The sequence below is a fragment of the Psammomys obesus genome, unplaced genomic scaffold (genome assembly GCF_907164565.1).
Source record: "Psammomys obesus unplaced genomic scaffold, mPsaObe1.curated_primary_1811, whole genome shotgun sequence".
NCBI lineage: Eukaryota > Metazoa > Chordata > Mammalia > Rodentia > Muridae > Psammomys > Psammomys obesus.
Genome location: NW_026596091.1, coordinates 20256450 through 20268588, shown reverse-complemented (window position 1 = coordinate 20268588; position 12139 = coordinate 20256450). Strand labels below are relative to the sequence as shown.

General features: G+C 36.9%; 1 protein-coding gene across 1 annotated transcript in view; it reads left to right on the top strand.

Annotated features, from left to right (window-relative positions):
* The window catches only part of Lrriq1 (leucine rich repeats and IQ motif containing 1), a 224846-nt gene that overhangs the window by 210475 nt on the left and 2232 nt on the right, over positions 1 to 12139 (top strand). Inside the window, exons 23-24 of the mRNA XM_055627895.1 lie at positions 2071 to 2222; positions 5225 to 5285. Coding sequence (XP_055483870.1) covers positions 2071 to 2222; positions 5225 to 5285 — 213 coding nt within the window. The remainder of the gene's footprint in view (positions 1 to 2070; positions 2223 to 5224; positions 5286 to 12139) is intronic.

The window sequence follows — 12139 nt, the reverse complement described above, 5'->3', positions numbered from 1 at the left end:
TAATTAAGATATTTAGGAAATAAATTATTTTTTGATAAATAGATTTTATACGAATAATTTCTATGTGTCTGTTTGTGTCTGCACGTGCTTCTATGTGTGGTTTGTGTATACCACAACCAAGGTAACGTTTCTATCTGTGTTCTTGCTGACCAAAATAATGTCTTCATGATTTAAAAAAAGTACTTTTTGTCTGTTAAGCCATTGCACAATCCCCTATAGAGATGGTTTTTAAGCAGTTGTTGGTAGTAAGTTCCTTTTGGTCCATCTGACACCACCAGATTTTTACATATCTAGCACAAAGTTGATTGATCCTGGCAGATTATTTACTGGAAGACTAGACTGGAAGTATTAAAAGAGAAATATCAAATTAAGAATCAAGCCAAGTTTCAATGCACATTTATTTATGACAAAGTATTATTTTTTTCCTTTTCAGTGCTAAAATGATTCACATATCTTTGTTCAGTTCTTGGGTTATCTTGCTTCCTTTACTTCATTCAGTTTCAAATCAGAAAGAATGTGATTTAGAGCTGGAGTTCTGTATCAGTGCCAGAGTACTTGCTTAGCTTGCTTAGCATAAGCAAGGCTCTGGATTCAAATTCTGCCTTAGAAAGAAAGGAGGGGAAGAAGGAAGGAAGGAACAAAAGAAGGAAAGAAGGAAGGATGAAGAAAGAAAAGAAAGAAAGAAGGGAGGAAGGAAAATATTTTAAGTTAGTATGTTAATTATTTTGTTTCCTTTTCCGAAATCACTTCAATTCAGAAAATGCTTCAATGAAAAGATGGGTTTTTGTGTGACGTGTAATAAAAACTCTCCCATTTTGTGAGAGTTGGACTTTTTGAAAATAGAATAGAAATCAAAATCACCAAAAAACAAGAAAAATATTTTCACTATTAATAAAAAATGATTTGAGCTTAGTTAGCAACATAAATGAAGATTTAGGTAGTTTCTAATATAAAGGAATGAGAAATAATTTTCACAGTATATAATATAAAATAATAAGTAACTATGTGTGCTAATGTTGTTTACCTATCAGTAAAAAAAAAATCATGGCTATAAATAGACAATATTGTCCAATTATCAATAACTTTTTATTTTTTAAAATATTTTAAATTAAATTTTTATTTTTTATATTAATTATAGTTTATTTACTTTTTATCTCCCACAAGGAGAGCTCTTGTCTCCTCCAGGTCTTTCTATCTCCCCCTTCTTTCATAAGAGTCCCTGCACTCTGCCCAAGGTTTGGTTATGAGTCTCAGCATCTGCTTTGATAACCTGCTAGGTAGAGTCTTTCAGAAGCCCTCTGTGGTAGGCTCCCATCCTGTTTCCTGTTTTCTTCTGCTTCTGATGTCCATCCCGTTTATCTTTCTGAATGAAGATTGATCATCTTACCCAGGGTCCTCCTTGCTTAGTTTCTTTAGGAATACAGATTTTAATATGTTTATCCTATATTATATGTCTAATATCCACTTATAAGTGAGTATATGCCGTGTGTGTTTTTCTGAGCCTGGGATACCTCAATTGGGATGATCTTTTTAAGTATTTAAGACACCAACATGAAGCAAGGATTCAGTGAACTATATTTGTGGAAAATGAATGGAACATTAAACAGTGTGCAAATATATGCTGGGCATACCAAATTTTCCAAAATATTTAAAATTTTAAATATACTATCTTTAAATTCACCTTAAAATAAATTAAATGGCTAATAAAAATCTAATCATCAGGGGAATAGAGAGATAACTTTGAGGTTATGAACATTTATTGCTCTTCTTGAGAACTGAGGTTCAATTTCTAACATTTACATAACTTCTTGCTAATAAAAATATACTGTTTTCCCCAAAACAACCCTGAGTTTTCTAATTAATACTTAATTTAAACAGTGGCAGTTGCATTACAATTTTCTTTTAATTTTCAAAATACTTGTGACTGAAACTCAAACTAGAAAGATGCTTAATTTTTAATGGCAGCCATTATTTAGTAATGATGCATTAGTCAATATTTATTTTGTTACAAATAAATTCTTAGCATCATGTTAGCTACCTGTCCCAGTTTCAATTCTTTGAGTAACCAAGTTACACATTTCTTTCCAAGATGAGGAGGAAGATGCAGTTTCCAAGGCAACCACTGAAAATGAGAAGTTAGAGAGGAGTAAGGAGTACACATACCAGTGGCTTCATACACAAGCTGGCTTTTCTGAAACAACTAGTTCCAGAAACCAAAAATGGTGAGATCATTTTTTAAATTAGAGTTTTGTATTGTAAACATTTCTTGAAAAGTGAAATGTGGGTTAATTGTGCTAAAACAAACACAGCTTCATTGCCAAAAGTGAATACATCACATCACCAGGGGTTTTCATGCAGAGGAGATTTAATTGTTCTTTATAGTTTTCACCTAAACACCAAAAATGTTTAGGAGGAACATTGTTCTGTTATATTTTAAACTAATGCTTAAACCATGCAGTCTCTTCTCCTTCATAAAGAAAAAGTGTATACCTAGTAACTGTTGCTCTGTGAGTATGGATTTTTAAAAATTGGTTATTTGTAATTGACAGTTAAAATTCAAGTTTAACATTTTATGTTGATATATGTGTCTTAATCTTTCATATGAAAGCAAATTGAAAATAGAAAGACCTGGAGGGGATAGGAGCTCCACAAAGAGAGCAAAAGAACCAAAAAGACAGCGGTCTTTTCTGAGACTGATACTCCAACCAAGGACCTTGCATGGAGATAACATAGAACCCCTGTAGAGATGTAGCCCATGGCAGCTCAGTGACCATAGTAAGGTATGCCTAGTAAGGGGAACAGGGACTGTCTCTGACAGGAACTCAGTCCTTGGATCTTTGATCACCTCTCCTGAGGTGGGGAGCAACCTTACCAGGACACAGAGGAAGACAATGTAGCCAGTCCTGATGAGACCTGACAGTCTAGGGTCATAGGGAAGTGGAGGAGGACCTCCCCATCAGTGGATTTGGGGAGGGTCATGGGAGGAGATGAGTGAGGAAGGATGGGATTGGGAGAGAATGAGGGAAGGTGCTATAGCTGAAATACAAAGTGAATAAACTGTAATTTATTAAAAAGATATAAAATGGGAACATTTTGTTATTTGATATATTTATTATAAACAAAGAAAGAAATAAAGTCATCAATAGTTCACATTTAACTTGAAGTATTCTGACTAATGCAAACATAAATTAATGTCATGGTCAATTAATCAGGTTGACTGTATTCATAGTAATAGCTTCCTTAGAATTATAATAAATATAACAATCTATTATTTGTTTATATTAACTTGACATGAGAAATCTCATTCAGAAGTATTAATGCAGAAGTGATAAAGTAGAATTATAACCAATGTTTTTGAGGATAAACTTTAAATGTTAAACATTTAATATCACTTGCTAGTAAGTAAAATCTGTATCTAGTAAAATAAACAAAAAATTTCTCAGAATTTCTATTTTCTATTATTAAATATAAAAGACTTCTTTGTAGTATATTAAAAAAATCGCTTTTACAGGTAGAAAATTCCTGTGTCTGTGTGTGTGTGCATGTGTGCCATGGGGTGGGTGCATGTGTCTGTGTGTGTGCATGTGTGTCATGGGGTGGGTGCATGTGTCTGTGTGCAGATGCATATGTGTGTCATGGGGTGGGTGCATGTGTCTGTGTGTGTGTGTGCATGTGTGTCATGGGGTGGGCGCAGGTGTCTGTGTGCAGGTGCATATGTGTGTCATGGGGTGGGCGCATGTGTCTGTGTGTGTGTGTGTGCATGTGTGTCATGGGGTGGGTGCAGGTGTCTGTGTGCAGGTGCATATGTGTGTCTGTGTGCAGGTGCATATGTGTGTATATTATATTGGAATCAGAAATAAACTTTTAATGTCATTTCTTGGGAACCCTCCATCTTGTTTTTTTCTGTTAGTTCTTTAACAATTTTTTACAGTGTGTTTTGATCATAATGACTTCATTACCAAACTCTTCGCAGATCCAACGCCCCTTCACTACTCACACAATTCATGCCTTCAAAAAATTATTTATATATTTACTTATTATAATTTATTTACTTTGCATCCCTGCTGCATCCCCTCCCTCATCTCCTCCCAGTTCCGCTCACTCTTCCTCTTCTCCCCCTATGCTTTTTCCCAAGTCCTCTGACAGAGGATGTCCTCCTCCCCTTCTCTCTGACCCTAGCCTATCAGGTCTCTTCAGGACTGGTTGCATCATCTTCCTCTGTGGCCTGTCAAGGCTGCACCCCCCAGGGGGAGATGATCAAAGACCCTGCCACTGAGTTCATGTTAGAGACAGCCCCTGTACCTTACTAGTTCCTTACTAGGGAACCCACTTGGAAACTGAGCAGCCAATGGGCTTCCTTTGAACCAGAGGACTAGGTCCTCTCCATGCATGGTCCTTAGTTGGAGTATCATTCTCTGCAAGCCCCCCTGGAACCAGGTATTTTGGCATGTCTTTTTTTAACACCACAACATTTTTTTCAGACATGAAGTGTAATTATACTAGTGACCCAACAAAGCCTAGGGATCTGTTTATCACCCCCCCTGCCCAAACCCATTGGCATAGCTCTTTGATTCTAAGCACTCTAACCATGACTGTAGTTCTCAAGCTTGCACAGCAAGCTGTTTATATACTGACCCATCTCTACAGCTCCCAAACACAAAAACTATTTAAAGTAAAAATGTCAGTATTCTGATAAAATTAAATCACTGTAAATCTTAGTTGTATGCATTAAACACAGTAGAGCATTAAAGGCAGAAATCTTTGCCTGTTTCAAGTGAAAGTTACAATTGTAAAAACCAAGAGTTATGATGCATGCCTGTACTTGAACGTGGAGACAAATGGACAAAGAGCTCAGCCTTGTCGTTGAATACGTGGTGAGTTTGAGTCCATCCTGGGATGTAAGAGATGCTGTCTCAAAAGGCCAAAGCAAAAGGGAATAAATAATTAAATATAATTAAATATATTTATGTTTACTAACTATCACTGTCAGTACTGTCAGATTTTTGTTCTTTTACATTTATATTTTAAAAGAATGGTGGTATTGAAATATCATTTAGAAATTAATTTTTGTGAAATTTAATTTATAAATAACTTGCATCTATATAACATGTGCATTTTTATGTGTAAAATAGTTTAAAGCTGTGTTTTTTATCTCATTTGGGCATTTTAAGATGTTCTCTTCAATATTTATGCTGTAACTTGTCCTTTTTGTGTCACCATGTAGCAATCACTTCTTGCCTGAGTTAGATCCGGATGTGCTTAATGGTGGAAGAGTTCAACTTGTGGTAAGAAATATTTTTACAGTGTTTTCAAAGCAAAGACTCATGACCAAACATTTGGCAGAGTACAGGGAATCATAAGAAAGAAGGGGAGTTAGTCTGATGAGGAAAGGTTAGGAGCTCCACAAGAACCAAATATATCTGGGCACAGGGTCTTTTCTGAGACTGACATGCAACCAAGGACCATGTATGGATATAACCTAGAAACTCTGCTCAGATGTAGCCTGTGATAGCTCAGTAACCAATTGGTTTCCCATAGTGAGGGGAACAAAGACTATTTCTAACAAGAACTCAATGACTGGCTCTTTGGCCTCCCCACCCCCCAAGGGAGGAGCAGTCCTGTTAGGCCACAGAGGAGAGCTTTGCAGCCAGTCCTGAAGATACCTGATAAAACAGGATCAGATGAATGGGGAGGAGGTCCCCCCTATCATTGGACTTGGCAAGGGGCACGGTGGAGATGAGGGAGGGAGGGAGGGAGGGACTGGGAGGGAATGAGAGATCAGGACAGGGCTGGGATAAAGAGTTAATAAAATGTAACTGATAAGAAAAAAATAAAATTCAAAAAAAAAGTTACAGAAAAGTGAGAAATATCAGAGACACAAGCACTCAATAAAAATACTTTTCAATATGCTCATAATATCTTTAAACTTTGAAAATATCACAACTGTATCTACTTTGTGGTAACCTCAAATACCATGTGTTAAAATAATAACATATTTTCTTGACTTCCAGTATAATGTTACAAGATGACAGTGCTTAAAGTAATTTTATTTGACATATGTAAAAATATTAACATGTTACCATTTTTAAACAAATGGAAAATTGCTTAATGAGATTATTTTCTTAAAAATTCTAAGAGTTGAATTTGTAGATTATAGTTCCCAATTGGAAAATCAAACCATATTAAAAGCAACAAGTGATTATCAATATAACCTTTCTAAGTTTTATTGGGTGTAATACTTTGAAAAGTATTAACTGAGCTTTAAGGCAAGATTCTAAGCATGGCAACAAGAATATAGTCTTAAAAATGGAATGTATATGCCATTAAATCCACTGTCTGTAAGCTAATTGAAGAAAGGCTTTGTAAATAGATGACAGTGCCACCATGGAATCTAGAAAAGTGTATCTTGTAACATGGGAAAATTTTAGTGTCATCTCAGAAATTTTCAAAGAGGAAGTCATTATGACTTCTGAGTGTATGGTACTTCTGTGGTTGATGAAAGTGGGTGACACTTCCCATTTACAAAAACCAACAAATATTCCTTGCTAAGATTCTATATAGACCCAGCAAATAGATTACCATTTTGTTTTCCATGGATAATTTTATATCTAAAGATACTTTTCTTTATGATAAAAAATATTATTATGACTTTCAGAGCATTTACACACCATTTTCTTGAATAATTTTTACAGTCACTTTCCTAAATTTGATCAATAATTGCTGAATATATACATATGTGTGTGATATACATATAAAGAGAGAGGTTAAAAACCTATGTTTATATTCAAAATTATCATTTATTAAGTATTTTCCTGTATTTTAGTAAAATTCATCTGTGAGAGTGTCATACATATGACTCTAGGAATACTAGTCTGTCAGACTGCTACTATTATACATATTATTTAGTGGCCACTTTTGAGAAATGAGGGAAAAAGCATTAAAAGGCAGTAAATTATTAATAATGTTTATAAATATTATTAATTTTATTACACTTCAATAATATAGCATAAGACTTAATCAATGTCAATTTCTGCATGTCAAGGAGCTAGAAAATAATATATCTGTCTAAGCATGGCTAAAGCATGTTACATAACCAAAAGGAATAAGAAAATGTTATTTTATAATATTTCAAAATTTATTAGGAAATATGTCAACAATATAGAAAACTTTGCTGATATTCAAAATAAATTGATAAATGGATCAAATTATGGGATTTTCTAGAGAATAGATATGTTTCAGATTATTCCGGAAATAGATCCAGATTTTGAAATTTGGGACTATGGGATTTATTGAGTTCCCCATTCCTTATTAATATATCTATTGGGATTGCAATTGTTCAGGTAACCATATTGTTGAGGTATCATGTGCGGAAGTTCTCTGTTGCTTCTAGGATACATAAAAGTGCAGAGGACTCCTGATCTTTTGTGTTCTAATCTATGTATAACCACTTCCCCAACATCGCTGAGGTTTAGGTGTCAGGTTTTGCTGTAGATGCATCCACATTGGGGTGGAGAACACCAGAATCACTTAGTCCATGTGTTGTAATCAGTTGTGTTTTTCTGTAATGATCTGTTTGCTGCAAAGCGAAGTTGTTTGTTTTGTTTTGTTTCATCTTGATTTAAGGTAAGAGCTATTCTGATCTGTGGGTATAAGGCTAAGTTTGAGAACACAGTAAGGAATTATGTGGTCTGGTAAAGTACTGGTAGTGAGTTTGCCTCTACTATCCATGATCTTACTAGTATCTAGTAGCTGACTAGGAATCTGGTACCAGGCATGATTTCTATCCAGTTGAGTGCACATTGAATCTAATTAGATAGCTTTTGGTTACCACCAAGGTATGAATACCACTCTTGCACCTTTATGGATATCCATGCATGCTGGTCATTGTAGTTTATTCTTTTTATTATTTATTTTTAACTTTTTTGTTAATTACAGTTTATTCACTTTGTATCCAGCTATAGCCCCCTCCTGCATTCTCTCCCAATCCCACTATCCCTCCCTCACCTCTCATCTCTTCACATGCCTCTCCCCAAGTCTACTGATAGGGAGGTCCTCCTCCCCTTCCATCTGACCCTAGCCTATCAGGTCTTATCAGGACTGGCTGCATTGTCCTCCTCTGTGGCCTGGTAAGATTGCTACCCCTTCATTGGGAGGTGATCAAAGAGCCAGCCACTGAGTTCATATCAGAGACAGTCCCTGTTCCCCTTACTAGGGAACCCACTTGGACACTGAGATGCCATGGACTACATCTGTGCAGTGGTTCTAGGTTATCTCCATGCATGGTCCTTGGTTGGAGTATCAGTCTCAGAAAAGACCCCTGTGCCCAAATTTCTTGGTGAATTGCCCTCCCTGTGGATCTCCTGTCACCTCCTGTCAGGTCTTTCTATCTCCCCCTTCTTTCATAATATTCCCTGCAATTTGGAGAGGGAGTTGATGGAAAGATTACACAGCCAGCCTTGGAAAAAAGTGACACTTTCTTTTAAAATTAAACATAATGTAACAGATGAGCTAAACAGTACTTCTACTGAACATTTTTTTCTCAAAGAAATCAACATTCATTAAAACTAATAGTACTACGGGGTTGAATATGATCAAAATAGTTTCTATGAAATTCTCAAAGAATTTAAAAAATTATCTATTTTGAATACAGTACAATATTTTTATAGTAGTTTTGTTCATAATAGCTCCAAAACTTAACCAAGGTACACTCAGTGGGTGAAAATACAATAGTGGAATTCTGGTAAAATGACTGTACAACAAAATTATTGCATGTCAATAAGCAAGAAAATTATTAATGCAGAAAACATGATGATAAATAAGAAGAATTTGCCTCAGATCGTTATATACTATTCTGAAAACCACAGTGCTAACAGTAGATAACAAATGAGTAGTTGCTAGTTAATCTGAGGATGGGCTCTCTTTTAGAATAATGAAACAGGTTTCTGAGTTAGTTGTAATGGAAGTTATAATAATAATATGTAAATATAATGAAAAGCAATAGAACTACAATAAAAACAAGTTGTACAAGTGAAATCTGCCCAGGATATAATAGGGTCTGTAGTTTAGAATTTTTATCATGGAAATGTTTATAGTTTGTTCATAAAAGCCTCAAAGATAATCTAACCAAAGTCTACAAACAGAATAGAAATTGGTTAACTTCCTAGAGATTTTTCCAGTGAACTCCTCAATTTGTCCAGTAGCTGATGAAATGGAATAGCAAATTTACAAATACAGTGGTCACCAAGAATTATTTCTTTTAGCTACATAAGGGAGGGAAAGTAAATAATAATAATAATAATAATAGTAATAGTAATAATAATGGAGCTAACAATTGCTTTATGTCATGTTATTTTTTAAACTTCTTTTTATTTTTATTTTTATTAATTACAGTTTATTCACTTTGTATCCCCCCGTACCTTCCTCTCTCTTCCTCTTCCAGTACCACCCTCCCTCTTCCCCACCTGTGTCCCTCTCCCAGTCCACTGATAAGGGAGGTCCTCCTCTCCTTACCTCTGATCTTAGTCTATCTGGTCTCATCAGGGCTGGCTGCATTATCTTCTTCTGTGGCCTGGTAAGGTTGCTCCCTTCTCAGGGTGAGGTGATCAAAGAGCAGGCCAATCAGTTCCTGTTAGAGACAGTCCCTGTTCTCATTACTATGGAGCCCTCTTGGATACTGAACTGTATTAGGCTACCTCTGTGCAGGGGTTTCAGGCCATCTCCATGAGTGGTCCTTGGCTGGAGTATCAGTTTCAGAAAAGACAATTGTGCCTAGACATATTGGATCTGTTGCTTTCCTTATGGAGTTCCTGTCCTCTCCAGGTCTTACTATCTCCTACTTTTTTCATAAGATGTTAGAACTTTTACATTTCAAATGTCAATTTGTTGGCTTCATAAAAGCAGTGGCAATTGTATTTTGTTATATCAATATTACTGGGCAAGCTTGGCCTAGGAATGAAATGAAAGAGGGAATTGATCAAAAGAGAGGCAACAGAGTCCATGTCAGTGACAGCCCCCTTCCCCTTACTAGGGAACCCACATGATGACTAAGCTGCCCACTGGCTACATATGTATAGGCAGCCTAGGTCCAGTCCATGCATATTTCTTGGTTGGTGTTTAAGCCTCCATATGTTCCCCAGGTCCCAAGTTTGTTGAATCTGTTGGTCTTCTTGTGGAGTTCTAGAACCTACTGGGTCCTTCTATCCCCCTCACCCCTCACACACACTTTTCCACAAGGTTCCCTGTGCTTGGCCTAATGTTTAGCTGTGAGTCCCAGCATCTGTTCCAATCAGCTGCTGAGTGGAGCCTCCCGGAAAACAACTCTTCTAGGCTCCTGTCTGCAAGCATAACAGAGTATCATTAATAGTGTCAGGGGTTGGTTGTCTCCTGTGGGGTGGGTCTCAGGTTAGGCCAGGCATTGGTTAAACAGTTCCTCAGTCTCTGCTCCAACTTTGTCCCCGCACACTTTGCAGGCAGGGTAAATCTTGGGGCGAAGTTTTGGTGGTGAGTTGGTGTCCCCTCCCTCCACTGGAAGTCCTGTCTGTCTGGAAGGTGGCCTTCTCAGGCTCCATGACCCCCAAAACCAGGAGTCTTAACTAGAGTCACCCCCGTATTCACCCAGGAGCCTGCACTTGTTGTAGATCTCCAGCTTTTCTCAGCAATGCTCCTGCCCTTGCTTTCTCTTTTCTCTCCAAACCCTCTGACCGCCCACATCTGACCCCTACCCTCACTTCCCTCCGCACTCTCTCTCCTACCCATTCCCTCTTTCTCCGCTTCTCTTATCTATTCCATTTCCCCTTCAGATTTCATTGTTTAAAGAACAATTAGTTATCACTTTCTTTTTTTTCCTTTTTTAAATTTTTTTTTATTAATTACACTTTATTCATTTTGTATCCCCCCATAAGCCCCTCCCTCCTCCCCTCCCGGTCCCACCCTCCCCCCCTTTCTGCATGCATGCCCCTTCCCAAGTCCACTGATAGGGGAGGTCCTCCTCTCCTTCTTTCTGATCTTAGTCTATCAGTTCTCATCAGAAGTGGCTGCATTGTCAGGGTTCTAGGTTATCTCCACGGATAGTCCTTGGTTGGAGTATGAGTCTCTGGGAAGTTCCCTGTGTTCAAATTATCTTGTTCTGTTACTCTCCTTGTGGAGTTCCTGTCCTCTCCAGCTCTTACTATTTCCCACTTCTTAAATAAAATTCCATTCACTCTGCCTGTCAGTTGTCCATCAGGCTCAGCATCTGCTTTGACAGTCTATACTGCAGAGGCTTTCAGAGGCCCTCTGTGGCAGGTTCCGAGGTTGTTTCCTGTTATCCTGGCTTTAGCCCCTTCCCTCATTTAAACTGTAATAAATAATAAATAAATAAAAATTTTTAAAAAGAAAAGAAGTTATCCCCATGGATTCATTGGGCCCTTTTTAATTGACTTAAAAATAAAAATGAAGATATTTGGAGGAAATACCCTGTTTACTGAACTTGTCAACTCTTCTTTCATGTTGTCTTCTACACAATGTACTGTAACATCTACCCACATGGCATTTGTATTGTATTAGTTGTTACTAGTAATGGATAGATGATATAAGCTGTAGGGATGGTTTCTGTAAGTTAAACACTGCATCATTTAACATATGTGACTTGTCATTTCAGTATTTACGAGGGTCCTGGAAACTGGATTTAAAAGAAATACTGAGTATTTAGTGTGTTCAGTCTGCTTTTATGTCACTATGGCAAATACATGAAAGGAAAAACTTAATGAAAGGAACTTTATTTTGACTCACTTTTTCAGAGACTCCAGTCCATAGTCACTATGGTCTATGTTTTGTAACTATGGTGATAGCAGCTAAGAGATAGAGAAGAACAATAAGGAACCCCCAGGACAAAATATCAGTCCTAGAACCATTCTTTTTCCTTTAATTCGGCCCAACCTCCAAATTTTTCCAAATCCCAATTATGCCAACAGGATTAATACACAGATTCTGTGAGGCCTCATGATCCAATCAATTCAGATTGGGTCTACTAACTCAGACCATCAGAACATAAGCTTTTTGTAGAGATACATCAGATTCCAATGACAGAAAGCATACAGTAGAATAGATAGATAGATAGATAGATAGATAGATAGATAGATAGATAGATAGATAGATAGAT